Source organism: Grampus griseus (genome assembly GCF_964374135.1).
Source record: "Grampus griseus genome assembly, chromosome: 4".
In the NCBI taxonomy this organism is placed as follows: domain Eukaryota; kingdom Metazoa; phylum Chordata; class Mammalia; order Artiodactyla; family Delphinidae; genus Grampus; species Grampus griseus.
The window spans coordinates 143,103,549-143,128,599 of record NC_138997.1 but is presented as its reverse complement, the minus strand read 5'-3'; the positions used below and the strand labels follow the sequence as shown (position 1 = coordinate 143,128,599).

Here is a 25,051-nt window from a genome sequence, read left to right as displayed (position 1 = left end):
CGCGTTCAGACAAAGGGGCGGGAGATGGAGATGGAGATGCTTCCGTGACAGCGCCCGGCGGCCGAGGAGGAGGAGGACGAGGGCTGCGGGCTCCGGTGGCGCGGCCCCAGGTCCGGGCGCTCACAGGCCCGCGCTGAGCGGCGGCGGCGCGGGGACGCAGGGGCCAGGCGGGAGGCGCCCAACCCGGAGCCCGCGGAGTGCCCGTTCCGGGCCCGGACCCCGGCCGCACGCTCGCTCGTTCGTCCCCGGCCACCTCGCGGGGCTCGGCCGCTCCGTCGCGCCCCGGGCCGCCCGCGCCGCCCCCTCCCGGCCGCCGCGCAGCGCCCAAGTGTGCCATCGGGCGGGCGCGGAGGCGGCGTCTGCTCCCACCCTCGAGATCACATGGTGACCCTCGGCAGCCAATGCAGTGGACGCTAGGACCCTGCGGGACCCCGGGCGCCGCGACTGCACCGGCGCCGCTGCATTATAAATACTTCTCCAAAATGCGGCGTAGCTCCCTGCGCGCGCCCCGGCCGCCCGCCGCCTCCGCCCCGCGCTCCTGAACAGCCGCCGCCGCCGCCGCCGCCGCCGCTGCCGCCGCCGCCGCGGGTCCGAGGGCGCCGCGCCCTTGCCCTGGGCCCGGGCTGAGCCCGCTCGCAGCCCGGCCCGCGTCCCTGCGCTGCGCCGCCCGGCCGGGTGCATGCATTGTGGGCCTCCCGACATGGTCTGCGAGACGAAGATCGTGGCCGCCGAGGACCATGAGGCGCTGCCGGGGGCCAAGAAGGACGCGCTGCTCGCCGCCGCCGGCGCCATGTGGCCCCCGCTGCCCGCCGCTCCTGGGCCGGCCGCCGCCCCCGCCGCGCCCCCGCCCGCGCCGGGCCCCCAGCCCCTCGGCGGCGCGGGGGGCGCGGAGCCTCCGGAGGGGCGCGGCGTGTACATCCGCGAGATCCGTGCGGCGGAGCAGGAGGCGGCGCGCCGCATCTTCTACGACGGCATCATGGAGCGCATCCCCAACACGGCCTTCCGCGGCCTGCGGCACCACCCGCGCACGCAGCTGCTCTACGCCCTGCTGGCCGGTCAGTGCGCGGGGACCCCGCGGGGAAGGCGGGGTCGGGGCCGCGGCCGGCCGGGCGCACCCCCGCCTGCCGCAGTCTGCGCCCGCCCGGCCCTCTGGGAACGCGCGCGGGACTTCCTCCGGCCCGCTCGCCCCCGCCTCGGGCCCGGGCCTCGTCCTGGGACGGAAGCGGACCCCCGCCCCCCGCCTCGTACGCGCGCGGACACGCACCCGCGCGTTCTGCGGAGGCCCGGGGCGAGGTGGCCCCCCAGCGCTGGGGCCGGCCCGGGCTCGCGGCCAAGGCGCGCCGGGCTGGGGCGTGGGAACCAGTGCGGGCCGGGTACAGGGGCTGCGGGCGGGGAACTGGGGTCTCCACCTGCGTCCCCTTCCTGGTCATCCCGGTGGGGGCGGGGTGACGGCAGGTAGCGCCCGCTGCCGAGGCCCAGCGCCTGGCGCGTGTAACTATATATAATTCGCGGGGCGGGGGAGGCTGCCTCGGCGGCTCTGAGCGCTAATTTATGAGGGGAAGACAGCCGGCTCCCTGGGGTTCCGGGGGAGGGTGTGCGCCGAGGATGCAGAGCGAGGGGGCAGTGGGCCCTCACGGTGGGCGGCCCCGACAGGGGCCTTGGGGCTTTGCCCCTTGAGGCTCTGCCGCGGGCGGGTGGTTCTCCCCATTTCAGAGGTGAGGAGCTTGAGGCTGCGGGGTGGGACTTTCCCAAGGTCACGCAGCAGAGGCACTTTCGCTGCAGGCACGTCTGCATCCTGGTAGCCTAGGCTGGAAGCAGTTTCCCCCTGGCCCCTGTCCTCGCAGCACCCAGAGGCTGGCCCAGGGAGGGCTCTTGGCTGGGGCCCTCCTGCTGGAAGGCGGGGCCCCCACTTCCCAAGGGTGGGACGGCCTGCAGATGCCTGGCCAGGCAGCTCTTTGGCCCCCTCCGCCGCCCCGCCCCGTGTGGGCCAGGCTGTGGACAGAGCCCCTTCCCCAGCTAGCGGGCCGGGGCGATGGGCAGGGGCCACCCCTCAGTAGCCCTGTCCTGGGCTGTGCCCGCCAGCTATTGAGGGCAGCCTGCCCAGAGGCCACTGCGGTGCTCAGCGTATTAAGAAATCCTATGATGTCAGGTTATAAAGGTAACGTGTCCTATGGTGAGAAGTTTGATAATAGGGAAAAGTAGGAGGAGCAGCTGCGATGTTCTCTGCTCTTCCGGAGAAAACAGGCCTGGCGCATTTGGCATGGTCTCTCTCTGCGCATGTCCCTCACTGGCTTACTTACCAGGGGCTGGTGGGCCGCTGGTCTGCGGGGCTGTCCCCACGGGCTCTGCGCCACCGACCACTCACCGGGCGCCACCTCTCCCCGCAGCGCTCTGTTTCGCCCTGACCCGCTCGCTGCTGCTGACGTGCCTGGTGCCGGCAGGGCTGCTGGGCCTGCGTTATTACTACAGCCGGAAGGTGGTCCTCGCCTACCTGGACTGCGCGCTACACACAGACATGGCCGACATCGAGCAGTATTACATGAAGCCCCCTGGTGAGTCCCGGGGGTCTCTGGACTCCTCCTCCCCCCTCCCCCCTCCTGCCCTTCCTGCTGGCAGAGCTGCCCCCAGCGCAGCAACCTCGGGGCGGGCCTGGGGCAGGGGCTGGGCATAGGTCAGCTTGGGCTGGGGCACCCCCGTGACCCGAGGCTTCTGGGTGCCCAAGGGCTCTGGCCGCAGGCTGGCAGGCGCTGGGGTTGGCAGGACCAGGCCCTCTGCCCTGAGTATGGCCGGGCTTCCGAGGGCAGGGCTCTGAGTGGCCTGAGCTGGCCCTGGGCCATGGGGTCCTGGCCCCGCTGTTTGTGCTGCCCTGGTGCTTCATGGGGGGAAGGGGGTCTTTCTCACCTCTCTCCGGTCCCATTCGGTTGCCTTGTTGGATCCTGGGCCGGCCTGGAATGCTAGGGCCCTGTGTGGCAGAGGGCCATATGGTGGGGAGAGGGCAGAGAGCACACTGGGGCAATGAGGACCCTAGGAGAACAGGGGTCCCACTTCTGGTCTCTGGGCCACTTAGTAAGCCCAGGGTCTCGCCCCGACCCTGGCCTTCTGTAGAGGGAGGGGCTGGGACCTGGTCTGCAGCCATTCTTTACTCTCCAGGCTGGCCTTGAGGCAGGGTGGGTCCTGGGAGGCAGGGTCCTGCTTTTCTCCATGCCTGGAGCTGGGGCATGAGGGCCTTCCAGGTGCAGGAAGGTCCCTGAGGAGAGGGACAGAGTGCGCCTGGTTGGTTAGGGTCTAGCAGCATCCTGGTGGGTGCCAGGGAAGAGCAGTGGGGACAAGAGAGGCGAGGCGTCCTGGAGCAGCGGTGACATGCTCTGGCCCGGCCAGCTCCTGCGCGCTGGTGGCTGGTCCTTTCCCCACCCCGAGGCTGCCTGGCTGGCCTTGGGCACCTTTGGCTCTCCTTGACCCTTTCCCAAGCCCAAACAAAGCATCTTATCAGCCTCCATGGAGTTCTGGCTTCAGCCTGGCTCCCCCCAGGACGGGAGGGGACAGAAGCGTGAGACCCACCTGGCACCAAAGCCCAGGCCGCAGGAGCAGAAGAGGGGTTGGGGCCCAGCGTGGCCCTGCCCTCATTGGAGTGCAGTGTCCTTGGGTGTGAGATGGGGGGCTGGGCCCTGCTCGCCCCTCCTGAGATGTCTGGTGGGTGTGCAGGAAGATCCCGCAGGGGCAGAGAGGCTGGACAGCGGCTGGTGGGGCCGTGCTGGACTCGTGGGAGCTGCTCCCACAACGGGGGAACGAAGGCCTGGGGAGGCACGAGGCTCCCAGGACTGTGCTGACCTCTGACCTGGGCCCGGGCAGGTGGGGAGAGCCTGAAATCCCGGACAGTGGGCAGGTCAGCCAGTGGAGGGGGCGGTCAGCTCCTTCCTGAGCTCGGGCCACGTGCCCGGTCTCAGTCTTGGGGTCTGACGGTGAAGGAGACAGGAGACTGCCCGGCAGAGTTGACGGGCTGCTGGGGGCCGCGTTGGCAGATGTGGTAGTGGGGGACCCCCAGGCGTAGGGCGGTGAAGAGTTCTTCCGGGCGGGGGTCCGGGGAAGGAGCGTTAGTGGGGGAGGGTTTGGCCACTGCAGGAGGGAGGCTGGGGCGGGGGCCTGGGGGGTGGCTGGCGGGAGGACACGGCAGTGGAGGCTGGCGTGGCAGTGGAGGCTGGCGTGGCAGTGGAGGCTGGCGTGGCCGTGGGTAGGGCGTGTGCAGGCTGGGCTCCTCGGAACAGGCACTGCCCCCTGGCCTTGCCTCCTGTAGCCCCTGGGCCCTGGGCCCCCAGAGGAGATGGCTCTCCCCGTGGCCTGTGCCCTGCAGGCCCCTCCCCTCTGGTCTTCACTCCTCTGTCCCTGTTGCTCCCTCATCTCCCTGAGGTCTTCCCCCTCCTCTTCCTGCCCTGCGTGGGGCCGCGATTGGTCTGGGCCGGGGGTGGGGACGGCTGGCCTGAGCACAGGGCTGGCTGCCCAGCCTCAGGCCCAGGGTCAGGGAGGCTCCAGGGCTGCTGCGGGCAGCAGGCAGATTGGGCCTGGCTCCCTCTGCCGGGGTGGCTGTGTCATGCAGTAGTGCCAGTGGCCCTGACCGCCCCGTTCCCCGCAGGCTCCTGCTTCTGGGTGGCCGTGTTGGATGGCAACGTGGTGGGCATCGTGGCAGCGCGGGCCCACGCGGCGGACAACACGGTGGAGCTGCTACGCATGTCGGTGGACTCACGCTTCCGTGGCAAGGGCATCGCCAAGGCGCTGGGCCGTAAGGTGCTGGAGTTCGCCCTGGTGCACAACTACTCTGCGGTAGTGTTAGGCACGACAGCCGTCAAGGTGGCCGCCCACAAGCTCTACGAGTCGCTGGGCTTCAGGCACATGGGCTCAAGTGACCGCTACGTGATGCCTGGCATGACCCTCTCGCTGGCCGAGCGCCTCTTCTTCCAGGTCCGCTACCACCGCTACCGCCTGCAGCTGCGCGAGGAGTGACCGCCACCCACCTGCCCGCTGCCCCGCCCACCGCTCCGTCCGCCTGTGCCCTCCTGCCCGCCGCCCGGGCCGCTTTCAGACGCTCACCTTGGCGTTTGTGTTGGGTTTTTCCTTTTTCGGCACCACACGGTTCTTTGGCTGGTTCTTGGGGGGGTGCGGGGCCGTTGCTCATCCGTGACACTTGGGGAGGTGGGTTGTTCCCAGCCACGCCCCTTGCCCTCCCCAGTCTGCTGGGGCCGCATCCTGAAGAGTGACAGCGTGGACCACCGCGAGCCCACGCGGCTGCCCGGCCCTGGCGCGAGGGGCCCCTTCCAGCCCACCCCCGGGGTGGGGGCGGGCCCAGCCTTGCCCACCAAGCACAGAGCCTCTGTAGTGAGGCCCCCGCCCGGCAGACCCCTGGCCGCCAGCCAGGCGGTGGCTCAGCCGTCAGTCCCTAGCAGGTGTGGCCTGCTGCACCGGCCGGCCACTGCCCCACGGGGCGCCGAGCTGGCTGCGGGCCCGCTTTGCTCTGTGCATGCTGAGGCTGTGGCCTGGCTGCAGCATGCCGCATGCCCACAGCCTCCCGCCCCCTGCCCTGCCTGGACTGGACCCAGACTGGTGAGCGCCCCCAGCCCCAGCCCAGCCTCTTGGGAGGCCTGACTGTCCACCTTGCCCCTTGCTTCACCCAGTTCAGCTTTGCTTTGACATCGGATCACCTGTCTTTCCTTTCGGTACCTGCCCCTCCTCCACCCGGGCTTTGCCGATGGGTGGCATTGCCCAGGTGTGGTTCCCATGGCAACATGTTGTACAGCCGTGGTCAGGGCCCTTCAGGAGAGCAGGGTAGGAGGCAGTCATGGGGTCATCTCTCCCCCAGTGCCAACTTGATCCCGGTGGCCTCCCCCAGACCTCCCTGAGGACCTCCTGCCTTGCGGCTGACGGGCTCTGTCCTGTGAATCTTACCGACCCAGGCTGCTGCCTGCACCACCGAGCCCGCAGCTTCTCCCAGCCTGAAGCCGACCTATTTTTTAATAAGTTATTTAGACAGAATAGCACTCTGCATGACTTTAATTCTTGGGACAAAACGGTAGTTTATACCTTCACACACACACACACACACACACACACACACACACACCTGTGTGGTCTAGAATGCACTATTTCTGGCCCAGTTGGGTGGGGGTGGGTGGCCGGGTGGGTGGAGGGTTTCAGTTTGGAATCTGGAGGGAGACCCTGACTTCACATAATTTCCCCCAAAGAGCATTCCTGCTTTGTGAGGAGGCTCCGGGCTACCCCTGTCGAGCTCTCGTGTTGCAGGACGGAGGGCAGGATGGGAGCAAGTTCCTGGCAGCCTCCCAGTGCAGGAGTTCACTGTGGGCTCTGGGAGACCTGTGCCTCCACCCTCTCCTTCTTGAGGTCTCAGGCAGCGGCCTTTGGGTGCGGGGGTGGCCCAGAGGGGGAGAGGAAGGCGGTGGTTGGCAGTGCCCGCACATCCAGCTGTAAGCCCGGACCTCGCCTGGTGGCAGGAGGGCAGAGATGCCCGCCAAGACCCCCTTATTTGGGGATTTGGGGGAGGGGAAGTGGCAGGCGTCCTGGGCCACTGAGCTGGGTCCCACGCGCGGGACCGTGGAGGGAGCATTCTTAAAGAGGCGCTTTGGAAGTAAGCAGATGGACGGAACAAGCCTAGTTTCCTGAGGGGCCTTTTGTGCTGTCAGCAACTGAGATACTTGCAGAACACTGTACAGACCCCGTGCTCCCCTGTACATTCCCCCTGGTGGCGCCCGGTCCCCGCTCGGGGGTGGGAATTTTGTAGACTGTACAGAAATCGGCACCTATTTTCTTGCAGCTCTCAGATTTTGTTAATCCGGATTATACAGACAGACGTAAAGTGTTTTAGCAAAACGGAAAACAAACAGTTGTGCCTTTTTCCTCTTTCTGTTTGCTTCGGTGTCGGCTTGGGGTGGCCTTAGTTGGCGTGGGGCACGTTGGGGCTGCAGCTGACCTGAGGCCTGGCCGGGTGGGAAGGGCAGGCGGGGGCCCGTGACGTCCGCGTGGTGGGTCGTGTCTTGTCAGGTGTCAGGCGGTGGCACTGGGACGCTGCCAGCTTCCTCTGATCCTGTGCCTTTGGGCCTCCCGTCCCTGGGGCGGGGCCCGTGGGTGGGGCCGCCGGAGCCCCCGGGCTGCCCACGTCTGCTGGCATCGACCGAAGTGCCTCTCTGGTGATGCTTCTGGCAGTGGTGTGGCCCCTCCCGTCCTGCTGGTGTCTGTCGATGCTGCGTCCTCCCCGCGCCCCAGTCGGTGGCCCGGAGGCTGGTGCGTGCTGGCTGGGCTCTTGACCTTTCCTTATGCCCTCTTGCTGCTGCCAGGAGAGATGCCAGGAGGGGTGTGGCAGGGTGGCCATGTGTCCGGAACTCTGCTGTCCAGCTGCTGCCTGGCCCCTGAGGTGGGCAGAGGCACCTATGTGCCCCAGGCTGGGTGCTTGCTGAGCCCAGGTCAGGACCCTTGCCCGGCCAGCGTGCGGCTCCCGGGCTCCTGGGGAGCACGGGGGGCAGGTCTCCCGTCCTCCCCCAGCCTGGGAGCTGACTGCTCCACAAACATGCACTGAGATGTGAATTTTATACCTTTGTAGAAATTCTGATGTTACTTCTACCTCTGTGAAGCGTCCTCCTGGGGTCCTGCCCAGTGATGCGTCTGAGCAGCTTCTCTGCACTGGGCGGCCCTGGGCCCCTCCCCTCCCTGCTGGCTCCTGGGCCTTCCCAGACTGGAAAGCCAGCCCTGGGCCCGGCACCCGTGCTCAGGGGGTCGGGCTTCCAGGGCTTCTGTTGTCTGTGCCTGGAGCGGAAAGAGGGAGGCAGAGCGCTCAGGATGTCTGCGTTAGATGAGCCTGGAACACAGGCCCGATGGGCACGTCCAGGCAGTGGGATCCAGGGCAGCTGAAGGCTCCAGCACCTCTGGATGGCCCAGTGCCACCAGGGTCCTGGCATGTGGCTGGCGGGCCATCCCAGGGGTAGCTCCCCCTGCCCAGGTATGGGCTCTTCAGACAGCTGGCCCCCGACGGTGGGCAGCCAGGGTGGGTGGTGTGCGTGTGTTGAGGCCAGCCAGGTGGCCCGGCCCCAGGAAGGGCCGTGGCAGCGTCTCCCACCTGGTACCTCCATCGTGTCCGGCCTGGCCTGCCCCTGCTGCCCTTGGGTGGAGCGGGGGAGGGACGGGGGGCAGAAGGCTTGGGCTGGGAGGCCACACGGTCCTGGGGCGGCCCCCACCCTGCTCTGTGTGTCCTTTCTCAGGTGGCCCCTCTGGCATCGGGCAAGTGCTTGGGAGGCTCTCTGGGCCACAGGGCCTGGCTCTGGCCTCTGGGAGGCATGTTGACACTTGTGGGTGTGGGTCTTTGCCCGTCCTCGGGTGCTGGGCACACCGCTGGGGCCGCCTTCCTGTCAGTGTCTGGGGGATGGCTGGACAGTGGCCCCAGGCCTTGGGAGCCTGCTGCCTTTCCCTGGCCATGTCCTCCGTGTTCCTGCTGCTCCTGTGTCTGTTTGAAGCCGCTTCTGTGAATCATTTTGGCCACAGGCTGTGTACCTGTGCTGGTGGCCCTCTGGCCGAGGCTTTTGGGTTCGAGTTCTGGGCTGGGTGTGGGGCAGATCCTGGACTGTGTTTGCTCCATGGTGCCAAGGACAGGCTCTCAGTGATGGCGTGAGGTCCACTGACAAGTGGGCTGCCCGGGGTCAGGGAGGGGAGCCCCAAGCTAACTGTTGTTGGATGTGGTTTTTTAACAGCAATAATTAGCCGTTTTGGAGAAGGGGTGTGCCTGTGTGTGCGCATGTGTGCCTGTGGGTACGCGCACACGTGTGTGCCTCTGCGTGTGTGCGTGTGTGCGTGTGCAGGGAGGGAGCCTGGGGGCCGAGGGCCTGCTCTGGCTGGGAAGGGGCAGCCGGGAGGTGCTCGTGGTGCGGCTGGCCTGAGGCCTCGTTCGTGCTCCTTCTCCGGACCCAGCGGACCTTGAATCTAGCGCTCCTTCCTCCCTGGCCAGGGGTGCCGGACGGCCTGTGTGAAGGGGGTGACCAGGATGAGCTTTTGCCCAGCTCTCTGGCCGTGTGGGGAGGGTGGCAAGGGCAGTGACACTCAGCCAGACTGGCCGAGATCAGATCTGTTGGACCACGGCTGCCGTGGACGCGGTGTCCTTGGGCAGGCAGAGCCCAGAACGTGTCATGGTGGCTGGTTTCACTTACTGTGTTTACCGTTTGTGAGCCCAGGACTGACGCGTCTGTCCTGACATCCCAGGATGTACCAAACAGCCCCCGAGAGGGCCCGGAGGGGCCGTGCACTGCGTCCAGAGGAGACAGGCTGCAGGGCTGGGGAGAGGGTCCCAGGCTTCCTGTGCGTGTGTGAGCGACGGGAGGGGCCGGGAGCAGTGTCCCTCCGCCTGCCCAGCCCCCAATGCTGCTGTTTTTCAATAAAACCGGAGTTGATGGAACTGGGCTCCATGCTTTCTTGAAGTGTCGTCTGCGCAACGCTGGGCCAGGAAGGGCTGCTTTCCTGGAGATGCTGGGCCCCTCCTCCTGGAGGCTGGAGCAGGTGCCTGGGTGACCTGTGGGCTGAGAGGCCCCCGTTTTTGTGTCAGCAGCCCTGGCCGGGCTCTCCTGCATGCCTGGGGGTCTGCCTGTCTGTCTGACGCCTCCTTGGAGCAGGTCGGCTCTGAGGGATGCCATGAGGTGTGGGACCCCCAGTGTCTGTAAGGAAGGGAGGGTGATGGGATGGAGGTGTCAGGCTGGAGAGCAGGGCACGGGGGTGGGGCAGGGACGTTGGGGCTCAGGGTGGACATACACCCAGCCGTGTCCAAAGGCTCCTGCAGCCCACCCAGCATGGACGGCTCTCCACAGCAGGCCTTCCCCTGGCTGCGCTCTCCTGCCCTGGCCCGGCTTCTGGGTGGGAGGGAACGTCCTCGCAGGGTCCATCCACCCCCCAGCCCCGAGGGTGTCAGGCGTGTTCCCTTCTCGCGGGTCCGACTGGGACGCTCTGGGACGTGCCCACCCCACGTGGCTTCCCCCCACAAGGCACACGGCGGTCCGCGCTGGCCCAGAGATGTCAGCTCCCAAGGATGGTCGTTTGCTTGAGTGAGACGCTCCTTGTGAAGCCCGGCAGTCGTCTTGCTTCTGAGGTGACAGAGCATGAAGACAGGCTGCCACTCAGACATACGGACACACAACAGAGGCAGTGGCGTGGAGGGCCCTGGCAGCTCTCCAGGTTCTGGAATGTTCTATCACATGGCGGTCAGGCCTGGCCATCTGGACGCTGCACAGCCCATGAGACCAGTGACAAGATCTTGAAGCCATGAGAAGAACGGGCCTGGGCATGATAAACTGTGACGATCCACGTCACTCAGAAAAGATGATGCCATGTCCCGTGGGCTCTAGTTGCCATTAAACAGGAGCAGAGTCCACAGCCGGTGGGGGGGTGGGGACCCGTGCCCACTCCTGGAGCTGCATCTGGGCCCTGTCAACATGCTCGCCCTGCCCTGGGTAGGCGCTGCACCCACTTGGAGGGTGGCATGCGGAGCCTGGACCCAGACCAGGGTCTGGGAATGGGGCCCCGGGATGAGACAGGCGGCTGGGCAGTGGTGCGGGGCAGGGTCGGGGGGAGCCCAGCTGCAGTCCTGCTGGGACACCTGTCCCAGTGAGGTGACCTTCCCCTGCCTCAGTGTCCCCACCATGCCAGGGGGTGGCACCTCTGTCACAGGCTGCTGCTGTGAGGCTCCAGGGGTGCACGGGCCATGCCCTCCCTCGGCCCTGGGGGTCTGTGAGAACCAGCTCACGTGGACACCTGGCCGGCGAGCACCTGTGCATGGGCCCCTCTGGCCCTCAGGAGGGCGGTCAGGCTGTGATCTCTGGCCAGTACGTCACTGCCCCGGCCCTGGAGGCCCTGGGAGCTAGGCTGCTGGCAGCTCCTGGGCACCCGCGAGGTGGTGAGCAGCTGTCAGCCTGGGGCAACCTAGGGCTGGGCCACTCCTGCCTGGGGTGCTTGCCCTGGCTGTGCCCAAGCGGCCTAGGGCTGCACACACGGCGTATCCCACCCAAGGGAAGAATTCACGCGGACAGGGCCGAGCACATTCACAAGAGGCGTTTACTCCGGGGGGCACCCAGCTGCCCCAGCTCCAGAGGGAAGGTGGCCCTAGCCGAGTACCAAGCGCTCGACTCTGACCTTGGGAAGGCCACACAGCGGGCTGGTGGAAACCAGTTCTCTTCCCCGCTGTTGCCTGGGGCTACAGACCAAATGAAGGTGAAAAACGCGTGCACGGGGGTAGGCGCTCGGGGGCCGGCGGTGGCCGGGCGGTTGCTTGGAGACTCGGCAGGACGGTGGTGGGGTCACGGGCCGGGGCCTCCTGCAGTGGTGCCAGGTGTCCCCACGAGCGGCCGACACTCAGGCTCACCTTCAGGGGCACCTGCGGGTGGCAGCCAGAGGTGAGTGCCAGACCTTCCCAGCCACCGCCCAGACCCCCACGCGGGCAGCCACTTGCCCCAAGACACACAATTAGACACGGCCACAGCAGCTCAGCTACGGACAGACGCACACTCGCACACGCTCACACGCACACACGGCACCAGGTAAACGGGCTCACCGCACACCCACCCTGTCACGATGCCTCGACCTTGTGTGAACCCCCCTCACCAGCCAGGGCCCCTGTGCAGCAAGGAGCTTGTCGGGACTGGCCAGGCAGGGGGCTCTGGCATAGGGAGGTGTGTCCTGGGGCCACCTGGGGTCCCCCAGGGGGATCAGCTGATTTCAAGAGGTGCAGAGGAGTCTGGAGAGCCCTCCTAGGGACCTGATCCTGAGAGCACCCTTGACCACGGCTCAAGAGCTCCCTCTCGACGGGAGGGGGCCGCTCACAGCTGCAGCCCCCTGCCACTTGCAGGGCTACTAGTGGGGTGAGGTGGGGCTTCTTGGGCTCCTGGGGACCTCGGGTCCCCCACGTCTCCACCTGCCACAGGAGCAAACGCCAACCACTCCAGAACACGGGAGTTCCCGTCCTTGGCTGGGCCTGTGTGGGCGCTGCTTCATGCTGCCAAGCTGCCGCCCGCAGGGCGAGGTGAGGGGTGAAGTTAACGGTGGGATGGGTGCAGGGGCCCCAGGGGCACAGAGCATGGCTGCTTCCACGGCAGGGAGGAGGGAGCGACCATGGGACGAGGGGCAAGCCATCCTTCCCTGCAGCCTTTCCAGGAGCTCCAAGGTGCTTGTTGACCCTGTGCGGCCCATGTGCAAGACTTCAAGGACTCTCACCTCCTTGTTACTCCTCCACCTTCCCCACCACCCTGGGGGAGCTTGGACCCGAAGGTCTTCCTGGTGGGGACCTGGAGCCCCTCTGAGAGCCAACAGCCAGCAGTCTGGCTGGGACTGGCTTGGCACGTCCAGGTGCACCTGGGGCAGGTGGTGGTGGCCTGGGGGGAGGGCTGATGAATTCCTCCCTCACGCCCGGCCCTGCCCGGCCCCGCCCAGCTCCTGCCCCGCCCCCTCACCTGCAGCTGCAGCTCCACCGCCGGCACGTGCTGCAGGGCCTCCATGGTTCCCCTGACGAGGGCTGGGACAAAGGCAAGACAGAGGGGCAGCCCGAGCCTGCCTGGCAGAGCTGGCGCCAGGAGGACACCCGGGCCCCAGCCCCCAGAATCCCCGGTTCTCCCAAGTCCACAGTCATGGTCACCTGTACTGGTTGCTCTGGCAGCCACTGCGGCTCTCCCCGACTGGTCCCAACTCCCACTGGCACGTGCTTGAAGGCGCCTTAACGGGCCCCAACAGTGGGTGCCGCGAGCAGGGCCCTCGGGTCCGAAGCGTCGCTGTAGCCCCGCCCACACGCTTGTCTGCAGCTGCGGGCCCCCTGTGCCAACCCCACCCCCCCCGCCCCGGGTGGCCAGGCCAGGCAATCCCGCTGGCCCGAGCAGCCCGGGCAGGACGACCTGTGCCTCCGCCGAAACCCCTGTGAAGTTTCACGTGCCCGTGACGCTGCAAGGACAACTCCATGGCACTGGGGGCTGGGCCGGGAGCAGCCCGGCGGGAGGGGCTGGCTGGCTCAGTGTTCCTCAGGGTTTGCTCTAAGTTATCTGACATTTCAGTACAAAGATCGCCAAAGGAACGCCCAAGGAATGGGCAGAGGCTGCCTTGTCCTCTGTCCTCCGCGGCCCCAGGGGTCCCTGGCTGACTCGCGGGGGCACGGGGCCTGGGGTGTCTGGCGCAGGATCAGCTGCTGCCCGAAGGCCTTGCTACCCTCTCTGTGCTTGCAGAGGGACACTGGTGTGGCCGGGGAGTGGGGAGTCACTTGCTGTGGCTCCTGGGTCTGGCTGTGGGGAGGTGGGCGGGCAGCGTGGGCCCAGCCCACTCTAGGGGAGCACTGCAGAGGGCCCGGCCTCCCTGGGGAGCTGCAGGGTGTCCAGGTGCTTCTAATTGGAGGAGTCGGACCCTGACACCCCCTCACTGGGTGTGCAGACAACGCCAGGTCCTCCTGTGTATCCCCTCCTTTGTGCGACTGACTAAACGAGTGACCCCGAGTAACCACTGGGCAGAGGGGTGGTGGCAGTCGGGCAGAGCTGGCTCTCTCCCAGGCCTCTCCCTGAGGTGACCCGTGTCCCCGGCCTGCACCATATGGCCCATGAGGGCAGGGTCCCTGGGCTGGGGGCCCCAGAGCCCCATCCTGGCTCTGCCCTTTGGGCCGCCATCAGGTGTGTCCTGACCACCCAGCATTTCAGAGATGGCAGCCAGCCCCGGCCCACACCGGGTTCACCTGTCTCGTGGTCCGTGGCTGGGTCGAGACCCCAGAGCTCTCCCAGCACAGCGCCAGGTGGTGCCTCTGAGTGCTGGCCTGTGGCCGAGGCCCCTGCATCCCTCAGGGAGCCGCAGGGAGCAGAGCCTCGATGCCTGCCTGAAACAGTTAGCAGTTGCCCCCAGGATGAACGGGAACTGGACTGTTCCTAAGACGGCTCCCTCCAGATGTAGGACTTTTTCTTTCCTTTTTAACCAGCAGCTGAGCACCCGCCAATTCCATCAAATGGTTTGTTTCAGGCCCATTATTTCCAAACAGATTTCAAATGATGATGTAGGATGGGCCCCCCTGTAGAATGAGGCCCTGTGTAGGATGGAGCCCCATGTAGGATGAAGCTCTTGTAGGATGGGGCCTGGTGTAGGCTGAAGCCCCGTGTAGGCTGAAGCCCCGTGTAGGACGGGACCCTGTGTAGGACGGGACCCTGTGTAGGATGGGGCCCTGCTATGGGTTGGTCTCCCAGCTGTAAGATGGGGGTGTGTGTAGGCTGGGGCGCTGAGGACAGTGGTCTCACCACTTTTCAGGGCAGGTCTCTGCAGGTGGTGGCGGAGCTGGGGGAGGGCTTGGCCAGTTGTCACTTGGGAGCTGGCTGGGAGGCTGGTACCCAGCCCTAACGCCCAGCCCTGTACTCTCTCCACCCTCGGCCACCTCCCTCACAGGCCCTGCAGGGCCTAGAAGGACCAGGGCCCTAGGGCTCCTGCTCTCACTAGAGAGGCAGAAGAGAGGCCCCCATGCCCACTGCAGTGGTAGTTGTTTAGGGGAGGACTCCTGCCCAACCTGAGGACTGAGTCGGGGACAGGTGGTCTCTAGCTTCAAAGAATCCCGGAGGGCTCACAGCGGGTGGTGCCTGTCGCGGGGCAGGGTGGGACCCAGGCTTGGAGTCTGTGCTCAGCCTGTGGGCCTCAGCCACCCCGATGCTCCAGCACTAACCCTGCTGCCGGCCCCACCGCCTGGCTCCCGCCGGCCTGGGGTCCCAATGTCGCCCCCATCCTTCCGGGGCCCCTGGGGCTGATGCAGGGCCCCCAGTAGGGCACTTACCGTTCCCCTGGCCAGGGAATGGCCGTCCAGACCTCTCAAGGGCCCCCAAACAAGGCTGGCCCTTCTGCAGGGGGCACACAGCAGGTGCAGGGAGGGGGCCTGTGAGCCCCCAGGGAGATACTGTAACTATTCGTGACATAGAAACAACCCTGGCTCCTCTGGGCTCACCTGCAAACTCAGGAATCTGTGAATCCTCCACTTCAAACAGCAGCTCGTCGTGAATCTGGGCAACCAACCTGCAAGACATGCGGTGGAGGGAGTCACCCCCGTGCGTGGGCCTTCCGTGCTCTGTCCCTGCCTGTGACAAGGGGCGCGTGGGGGGCATGTGCACGGGGGCACGTGGGGCACTGCCCGGTGCTGGCCAATCCGCCTAGGTTTTGGCACAAGGTGCCCGTGAGGATGTGGCTCAGTGGGGAGTGAGAGGACCCAGGCAGGGGCTGGTGGGCGGGGGTCACGGCATCGTCACCAGGACAGCCTGCAGAAGGAGAACACAGGTTAGAATGATGCATTGGAGGCAGAAGGCCCAGGATAAGAGGGTCCGGGCGACCCCCTGCTCCCCACAACCTGGGGAGCCTGACGAGGACACAGTGGGGCTGAGTATTTTGAGGAAGAAGAGCCCCCCTTGGACCATCGCGGGGGCAGGGGCTCTACTCGAGGCCATTCTGCAGGCACAAGACCCCAGCATGTCCCTGCTCCTGGGTCCTGGCCCACGGCCTGGGCACCTTGCTGCTGCCCTCCTGGCCACTCCCTGTCCCCGAGACACCACGCTCCCCGCCTGGGTCTGGGCCCAGGGCTGAGCTCCAGGGGAGGAGTCAGCACTCACTCCAGCCCACTCCGCTGGACAAGTCCTTGCTCGACGCCCCACTTCTCTGAGCCCCCTCAGGCACCCCCTTGAGGGGTGTCTGTCCCCACCTGCCTCTGGGTGAGGAAGAGAGAGGGGGGGTGTGGACGCTGCAGTGGAAGGAGGTGTGTAGGCAACAAAGGTGCTGCTGAGGGGCAGGGCTCCTGGGAGGACGCAGACTCAAGCGCCAGGGACTGGCAGGTGCGCATGTGTGCATGGGGTGGGGATGGAGGAGGGGGACACCCCAGGGATCGGCCCTGGAAGCTGTTCCTTGGCCGCACAGAACACGGTCTGCAAGGATCTGGCCAGCATGGGCCAGGCGTGCCCCGCGCTTAGAAGGTAGGATCTGGGGGCTTCCCTGGTGGCGCAGTGGTTAAGAATCTGCCTGCCAATGCAGTGGACACGGGTTCAAGCCCTGGTCCGGGAAGATCCCACATGCCGTGGAGCAACCAAGCCCGTGCGCCACAACTACTGAGCCCGCGAGCCACAACTACTGAAGCCCATGCAGCTAGAGCCCGTGCTCTGCAACAAGAGAAGCCACCGCAATGAGAAGCCCGCTGCACCGCAATGAAGAGTAGACCCCGCTCGCCACAGCTAGAGAAAGCCTGCATGCAGCAACGAAGACCCAACGCAGCCAACAATAAATAAGTAAAATAAATAAATTGATTAAAAAAAAGAAGGTAGGATCTGGGTTGGCTTCTGACACCTACTGGGGGCTGTGACCTCAGACCCGGTGCCAGCCCCTCCTTGGGGCGGACGAAGGAGGCTCGCCCTGTGCACTCAGGGAGGGGGGAGGCGTGGTGCAGGATGGTCTTGAGGGCCTGTAGCCCTCAGGGAGGGTAAGCATGTGGGGGGGTGGGGGGGCATGTGCTCTGCCCTCTGTGTGACCTGGTCTCTGCCTCTAGGACACTGCTTCCAAGGGAAGGGGCCATGTCCTGTCCTTGTCACCGTACTGCCTGTCCACGGCAGGCAGAGGCAGCGCCTGGCAGAGCTGTGGGCCCAGGGGCACCAGGGAGCTGGGGCTGCACAGGGAGGGGAGGCGAGGCCCCTGGACAGGGGTCACCACAGTGGTGAGTCCGGCCGGGCGCAGGGAGCAGTCTTCAAGCCCAGTGCAGAGACGGACTGTGCCGGCGCTTTCAGAAGCTGTGCAGGACTTTGCAACCGAGAAGCACAGAGCTCTACCCTGAACCACTCTCCCCTTTTCTCTGTTGCTGGGTCGGGGGGAGATGAGGCTGTGTTCCCAGCCACCTGCGGTGGGTACCCCCCAGCTCCCAGGAAGGCTCTTGAAAGGGCTGACGTGCGGGGGGACGGGGGCAGGTACCCTTTCTAACACCACTACTTTCTCCTTTTGCCTGCTATGCGCTGTGATGGCTGGAGTGGCCACCTCTATCCAGGCACCAAGAGGGAAACGGCCAGGGAGCCAGAGGAACTTCAGTCCTGCCGCCCTGAGCCTCTGAACCGAAGTCAGCAACTGGATCCCTCACGATGGGGGAAAGTCCACTTACGTCTGAGCTGCCGTGAGCAGGCACAGCCCATCCTGCTCGTGGGAGTGAATCCCCAGGGCATGCTGGGTCCAGCCCAGGCCGCAGGCTGCTGGCCGGCAGACGCCGCAGTCCCCGCAAGGAGGGGGCCTGTATTTTACGTGCAGCCTCTGGCCAAGGGCTCTCGGCTCTGTCCTCCGGGCAGCCAGGCCGGGCTGGCAGCATTGCCATTTACTTTCCTGAACTGACTTCTAGGCCTCTGGTGGGGTCTCAGGCTCCCGAGAGTTTTCATACTTTTTGAAATTACACTGTGAAATTCTGAGTTGCTGGCGTGCCAGCAACCTAAGAATAGGTTTGAATTGTTAGTCACTCACACGTCTCTCTCACAGCTGACTGCGACATTACCATATCTCCAGTTGGAAACTGGGGCACAGGAAACGCACAGGAGGCGCCCGGGTGGGACAGGTGAACACAGGTGTCAGACCCGTTGTTTCCCAGGAAGCGAGCTGATGGCTGAGGAACTTCCCGTCCCCTTGTCCTGCGCGGACAGGCCGCACGTAACCATGCTCTCGTGGGGACGCTCCAGGAGCGCCTCGCCTCACCTCCCGGCTGTGGCCTCCTCACCTCACCTCCCTTCCAGGCGCCCTCAGCCCTGAGCACACCCTGAGGACTCATCTGAGAGCACAGGCGCACGGTGGCTGAGCCCTAGGCCTTCCCGCGGCCTGGCCACAGTCCTTGAGAGACACGGCGAGGCCCCACGCCCCTGCCGTTACGCTGTTGTCCTGACCTGCGCAGGTGACCACAGATGGCCGCTCTGGGGAGCCTGGTCTCAGTGCCCCCGCAGTCCCTCTGTGCTGTCAAGGTCAGGTTTTGTTAACGGCTCTGCGTCCTTCCTGCTGGACCAGTGTGGCGTCCTCCTGCCCCCAAAGGCCCAGCCTCCCATCCGTCCACTCCGGCCAGTGGCTGCTGTGGTCCAGGCCATGGTCCAGGGGCTTGCTGGCTGCCCCAGCCTTGCTTCCCATACATCCTCAAGGGCCCAGGTGCTGCAGAGCCCTCTCCACCTGCTGCCCTGTCACCATGCGAAGTCCAGGGCCTGCTGCCCCCATGTCCCTCAAGGCCGCTCCTCGCTGCTTGGCTGGTCCTGTCGCCTGCCCTGGGCCCCGGGCACCTTCTCCGCCCCTTCCTGAGATGGGGAGAGCAAGAGCCCACATGCCGGGCTAAGCCTGACCACAGATGCCCTCGGGTTGCTGCCAGGTGGGCAGAGGGCAGAGGGCTGCCTGTGTGGTGGGATGACCCTGCTGTCCTGTAACCATCGGCAAAGGAGCAGGGTAAGTGTCCCTTGAGGCTGCCACGCCGTCCAGTGGGGAAGCAGTGGGGCTGCGGTCCTCTGCACGAGCCCAGGGGAGGAGAGTCTGCAGCGTGCTGGGGGGCCCGGTGCTGGTCTAGTTCTGGTGATTTGGGCTGTGTTGCACCATGCTCTCGGGTTCCCTTCTCTACATGCAGGTGTTGGAATCGACAGTCTCCAAAGCTTCTTTCCAGCCCCAACATGGTCTGAAACCTGGAAGGGCCTGTCGTGGGGGTCTCACGTCGGAAGAGAGGAGGCTGCCCCCCCGCCCCCCGACAGCTCAGCACAAGGCCAAGTGAGCTCTCGGCCAACGGCAGCGCTTGGGGTCACAAGCCCCCTGGCATTCCTTCCCCACCCCGTGGGCAGTGAGTGGAGGCCGTCCTGTGGTTCCAGCCCGCGGGGCACTTCGGGGCGACTGGACCAGGTGCCAGGAGCCCCAGGGACGCGTTCCAGTCACGTTGCTTCAGGCAGATACCAGCTCACGCGTGGCCCGCATCTGTCCCCCCCACCACCCCGACCACCGACATCGTCCTAGACCTTTCCTGCCACTCCAGGGAGAACAACTCAAGTTCACACGCACAGCGTGGACGGCCGTGTTCCACACTGGCCTGCTTCGGTTTCTGAAACGACACGAAGCGGTTAACGTGTTCTGTTATGAAATGCGTTTCCTGAAGACAACACAGCGCTGGCAAAAGGGATGGCCACCGGGTTTCTGAATTCCTGGATGAGGACTGTCACCAAAAAGCCCCAGGCCCTCGTATGCCACTTCCCTTACCCATCCCACAGAAACTGGAGATGGACCAGACCTCCTAGACGTAAGATATCGCGGACGCGGAACAACCGGCGCTAGCGCAGGCCCCACACACCCTCGCGCATTTTACCCTCAGAAAAGGCACAAGTGAACAGGATGCAGGAGTCGAGCAGAAAGCCACGAGGAGCCCTGGATGGAAGAGGCGTCTGGCCTCGGCGTGTGCGTGCTGGGGACGGCCGGCAGGAGAGACCTGGCGACAGGAGAGCATCTCCCACTCAGCTCCTGCCCCCTCACCTCCCGCAGCTGCTGCAGGAACCGGAGACAGCAGCCCAGACCCTGGCGCAGCTACCGCAGGGCACCTGGGGTAGCACTTATATCCTGCCGGGTCTCAGGCTTCTCACCCTCTGTCCTTCCTCCCAGCCCTGGGGTGACAGCCGGGGTGTGGCTACTCCTTCCCAGGGGTGTAAGGTGAACCATGGACCAGAGGAAGTGCCCCGGGGCAGGGGCTGTGAAGGCGGAGGCCAACAGCGGTGGAGCCTGGGAAGGTCTTCTCCCGTCTCCTTTACTAGGACACGACCCTGCAGGCCAGGGCCTTTGCCCCGGACACACTTCTCTACAAAGTTGCTGAAACTGACAAAAGAACGTAGGCTAGAACATCAAAACGAACAGGAGGAAACATCTGAAGAAGTAAAGGCGGAAGCTTGTTAAGCAAAGATGAAAGATGTCAGGCAAGGAAAAATCCCATGCCTTGAGGATATAAAATAGTATCAGAAGCCTAGAGAAAACCGTAAGCTCACATGGAAAAGGGTGGCCACAGGCCAGCAGGCCCCGTGGCCCAGAGGTGGCGGGAGAGGGGCCAGCTGTCCTCTGTGCTGGTGACGCCCCGTAGCGCAGCGGAGTGAGCAGACGCCCCTCAGGGTGCGGCCCATGAGACCACTTAACGCTTCATAAATTTTCATCACCTAACCCGCCATGAGCTTCCTCCCCAGGTGCAGACAGGCTGACGCCCGGGAAGGGCTCCTGAGCAGGCAGGCCCCCGCTGGCCCACATGTGGAGCCTGGGAGGGCCCGCAGGGGTGGGAAACAGACATAGAGACCAAAGAGGGAGGGAGGCAGACCTCCTGGGGTCGGACATACTCACTCCTCTGGGGAGCCCAGGTGGGCCGCCAGGAGGGGATCCTGGGATTTGGGAGGAGAACCCACCCCCTCCCACCTGCACCCAGGCCAGGACCTTGGGCGGCCCGAGGGGTGGTTCTGGGCCAGCAGAGCCTGGGACGAGCACACCTGGTCACCCGGACACTCCCTCTGCTCGGGGTGTGTGCCCAGGAGAGCAACCGACGCAGACGTGGAGCCTGGTGAGAGCCTTCGGGGAGGGGATGGCAGCAGAAGCCGGGCCTCTGGCTCACTTATCAGGGGCTGGGAACGGACGCAGTGTGGAGCCCCATGTCCTGTCTGAGGGGCCACGGGGCCCACCCAACTCTGAGGCGTGTGTACCCCTGGGGCCGTGCCCGAAGGGGTTCGGGCTCACCGAGGGGAGACACATTTCTGCACCAGGCAACCTGGGGAGACTCAGCGTGCTCCGGGGTGAGCGGGCCCTTGGCCACCTTGCTCAGCCCCAGCTGGGAACAAAGCGTTCTCCTGGGAGTGCTGGGAGCACCTTGGCTGAAGTGGGTCCTTCCGTGGGGGTCAGCGAGCTTGTCCGGTCCAAGCCCCGGAGGGAAGTGGCCACTGTGGCTTCGCGTCCTGGAGGCGTCTGCCCGTGGGCTAGGCGCAGAGCAGCAGGCCGCCCACCCGAGCCCTGCAGAGGGCAGGTCCGCGCCCTGGGCTGGGCCTGGGCCGGCTGGCGCTCACTCACTGACCTGGCCGTCAGGATGGGGGACGTGGCCACTGCTGTGAAGAGGTGGATCATGGCCATCTTGCAGAGGTCCGCGGCCGAGCCTGTGAGGCACAAAGGGCGCTGGTTCAGGAACAGTGTGAGGCCCGGGGCCCCGCAGCCCTGCCCACCCAGGAGGGCTGTCTGAATTTTCTACACTGCCTAACGCATGACCCCACACCCAGCAGGTGAGAGCCACGAGGATCTACCATCTCTCAGTTCTTGCACGTGTGGCTGTGCCTTTGCTCAGGGCCTCGCAGGCTAAGGTCGGTGTGGACCTGGCTGTGTTCTCATCTGGGGCTCCCCTGAGGAAGGCCCACTTTCAGATGACCTCAGGTTGCCAGCAAAATTCATTTCCTTGCAGTCCCGTGACTGGGGTTCCCGTTTCCTGGCGGCTGTGACCCTCAGGTCTGTGCCACGGCCCTCTCCCCAGCGTGTTTGCCCCTCCACGGCCAGAATCGCTGACTCTGACCCCTAAACATTCTTTCAAGGGCCCACCTGATCAGCCCAGGCCCACCTGGGATGTCCCCTTCTGATACGCTCAAGTCAGCTGACTGGGGACCCTACACCTGCCGTGTAACACGACCTGCCCCTGGGAGCAGTGTCTCAGCACGCTCACAGGTTCTGACCACACCTGGGCTGTGCCCGCTGCACCAGCCGACAGCGGCGGCCATGGGCTCAGCCCCCGCTCCCTCAGCCCTCCTGCTGTGCAGCCCTTGAACCTGGCAGAACCTCAGCCTCCCAGTGTGTGGAGTGGGGCTATGATACGGGCTTCTAGGACTTGGGCGGGATCAATCACATGGTCAGTCAGGCACTCTGCAGGTGCTGGCCAGCGTAGGGGACACGCTTGTTCCAGCGCCAGGCAAACAGTGGGTGTCTCAACAACCGGTTCGGATCACGGGAAACAGACTGAAGTCCAGGCTTCCATCCTGGCTTTAAGCTGCTCTAGCTGTTCACGGCTCCTGAGGTTCACGAAGAAATAAAAGGCCCCAGTCAGTGGGCCGCCTCCCTCCACTGCAGGGCCACACTTCCCACGAGCGCAGCAGGAACGCTGGACGTGCAAGTCTGGTCTCTGCGGCTGACCTGCCGGCCGCGAGGGGTCTCAGCGCCACGGGGACCCTCTGCCGGGCCTGGGATGTCGGGGGGCTTTGCTACTTGAGGAGGAGGAGCAGAGCCAAGAGAGAGGAGGTGAGGGGGCGGGGGGAGCAGAGCGCGGGTGGGGTGGGATGCGGGAGCAGGCCTGCCGGGCCCTGTGTCTGCCCAGGTGGAGGGACAGCTCCCTGGTGGGCACCGGCTCAGCTCAGCACGGGCAACGGCAGGTCACTTGTCCCGTGCTGTCCCGTGCTGGGAGATCACCTCTCCGGGGGAGCTCAAAGCGTGGCCAGGCCTCCTGGTCCCATGTGGAGAGGTCTATGTGCAGTTTTTTCTCCAAACCAGCTTCAAGGCCGCCAGGGACAGAGGCGGGTGGTCGTGAGCCAACCACGGCCTCGCGTGAGGGAGCCGGCCTGAGACGCAGGGACCTCTCAGGGTTGGAGGCTGTCGCTGTGCTCTGCTCTCGTCTGGGTGGTCACAGCAGGGCAGGACCCGGGAAGACGCTACACTGAGCCCAGAGCCGGTCCCAGCCGTCCTCCCGCAGCTGCCACCCCCTCTCCTGCTCGCCAAGGCTGAGCTTAGCCGGGCAGCGCTGCCGCACCGGCCTCTGTGCAGCGCTCGCTGGGGACTTGACCTTCCTGCTCCACCATCCACGCCTCGCACTCCGCGTCTGCTGGGCCCGGGCCACCCTCCTGCTGCAGAAACCCCTCGGGGGATGGGGTCGTACCTCCAGTCTTCGTCTCTGGGCCCAGGGACCTTGGTTCTCCATCTGTGACCGCTGGGGTCACAGGTGGGGACGTTGCCCGACCCCCAGGCCCCCAAGGCCTCATCAGGACGGCGCCTAGCGCCGCCTCACACCTGCCCTCCACGCAGAGACTGTGGCTTTGGCCATTCTAAGGAAGACTGACGGATCCGTGGCGGGTGCACTAGGGTTCGGATGCCTGCCAAGGATGAGGGCTGTGGCGGAGAGACCAGGCCGAGGGTCAAGGGACTGAGCTCCAGGTCTGGCCCTGGCGCCGGCCGGATGACCTCCTGGAGCCTGTCTCCCGTCTGGCCTCGTGGGGTGCGTCGCAGTCAGGAAGGGGACCAGGTGCTGAGCACCTGCCCTGCGGCTCCCAGCAGTAACCGCCAGGAGGACGAGAGCAGGATACATCCTGGCACTCATCTCCTGGGGCTGGAAACCGAGAAGCAGAGGGGCTCTGGCACCTTGCACCACGAAGTTCACCGCCTGCCGCTCTGCTTGAGCCCGGAGCTGCGGGTCGCGCGCACGGATCCTCGGCAGCGGCCTCCTCCTGCCCATGATGGACACCACACAGCCTGCGTCACACGGAGGAAGAGCAAGATGAGAGCAGCAGTGAGCGGGCGGCGCGGCGCCCTGCTGGACCCTCCCCTTGTGGGCACAGCTGCTCTCAGACTAGGTCCTGGGGCCCCGCGGGAACCCTCCCTGCTGCAGCCGGAGCAGCAGTGCCGGAGCTCCGCCCTGAGGCCTCTGGGTCTGTCTCTAGGGCAGGTGGGCTCTGTGGTGGGAAAGCAAGGACAGCAGCAGAGTGGCCTTTGCTTGCCCGGTGGCATGTTTTGCACACTTTCTAACTTCTAGCCGTGCTTAGATCTGATGTAGGACAGGAAGGGCGGTTTTTACACTCTAAAGGTGAAAAACCACTTGTGGTTCTTGGGGACAGAAGTAATTCTGGACAGTGTGGCAGCTGGAGTTGGGGAGAAAAGCATTAATCCTTAGTTCACTCAAGGAGGGGTTGATGGTCTGCATCAGAGACCACATCCCTACACATGAGGGCACATCCAAGCTTTGTGGGGCCCAAAGCTTCCATAATTTGGGGTCCTCTTTAAGAGAATGAATGCAGAGGTGCTGCAATGGTTATGTTCCTGACCAGTGAGAACTTTGGTTTTACTAGGTGTTGGTAAGAACTAAATCCCCAACTTACACGTTATGTGTCTGAGGATTGGAAGAATTTCTCACATACACAATAATTATAAAAATGACAGTGTGTTAAGCACCTGCTCCAATGCCAGGCAACGTATAATTAAAGTCCCCTCACTGTGACAGGCAGCGAGAACAGGGAGAGCCGTGCTTCTGACGGGCGCATTCCAGTCTCTGTCTCTGTGCGTGTCTGGTGATTTTTCCTTTTTTTAAATATTTATTTATTTATTTTTGGCTGCGTTGGGTCTTCGTTGCTGCGTGCCGGCTCACTCTAGTTGTGGCGAGCGGGAGCTACTCTTCGTTGCGGTGCACAAGCTTCTCATCGTGGTGGCTCTTCTTGTTGCGGAGCACGGGCTCTAGGTGCGTGGGCTTCAGTAGTTGTGGCACACAGCCTCAGCAGTTGTGGCACACGGGCTTAGTTGCTCCGCGGCATGTGGGATCTTCCCGGACCAGGGCTTGAACCCATGTCCCCTGCATTGGCAGGTGGATTCTTAACCACTGCGCCACCAGGGAAGCCCTGTCTAGTGATTTCTGACCGGATGCTGGGTATTGTGCGTTTTATGTTGTTCAGTGATGGGGTTTGGTGTTTTCCTTTTTTTTTTTTTTATTTAATCAATTAATTTATTTTTGGCTGCGTTGGGTCTTCGTTTCTGCGCGAGGGCTCCCTCTAGTCACGGTGCGCGGGCCTCTTACTATCGCGGCCTCTCTTGTTGCGGAGCACAGGCTCCAGATGCGCAGGCTCAGTAGTTGTGGCTCACGGGCCCAGCTGCTCCACGGCACGTGGGATCTTCCCAGACCAGGGCTCGAACTCGCGCCCCCTGCGTTGGCAGGCAGATTCTCAACCACTGCGCCACCAGGGAAGCCCCTGGTGTTTTCCTTTCAAGAGTGTTAGGCAGGCCTGAGGTACCTGCAGATCGCCTGATCCTT

At 64.9% G+C, this 25,051-nt stretch overlaps 2 protein-coding genes across 2 annotated transcripts in view; one reads left to right on the top strand and one right to left on the bottom strand.

The window, feature by feature from the left end:
- Positions 1 to 679: 679 nt before the first annotated feature.
- NAT8L (N-acetyltransferase 8 like) lies at positions 680 to 6,999 on the top strand (the record flags this gene model as incomplete). Its single annotated transcript, XM_082652689.1, has 3 exons — positions 680 to 1,055; positions 2,388 to 2,552; positions 4,628 to 6,999. The coding sequence occupies 3 exons, from the start codon at positions 680 to 682 to the stop codon at positions 4,993 to 4,995; spliced, it is 909 nt and encodes a 302-aa protein (XP_082508815.1). The 3' UTR covers positions 4,996 to 6,999.
- A 4,214-nt stretch (positions 7,000 to 11,213) lies between these two features.
- POLN (DNA polymerase nu) overlaps positions 11,214 to 25,051 on the bottom strand; it is a 171,136-nt gene continuing 157,298 nt past the window's right edge. Inside the window, exons 22-26 of the mRNA XM_082652839.1 lie at positions 23,395 to 23,505; positions 21,083 to 21,161; positions 14,975 to 15,042; positions 12,477 to 12,538; positions 11,214 to 11,404 (exon numbers count right to left, since the gene is read on the bottom strand). Coding sequence (XP_082508965.1) covers positions 11,225 to 11,404; positions 12,477 to 12,538; positions 14,975 to 15,042; positions 21,083 to 21,161; positions 23,395 to 23,505 — 500 coding nt within the window. The 3' untranslated portion in view covers positions 11,214 to 11,224. The remainder of the gene's footprint in view (positions 11,405 to 12,476; positions 12,539 to 14,974; positions 15,043 to 21,082; positions 21,162 to 23,394; positions 23,506 to 25,051) is intronic.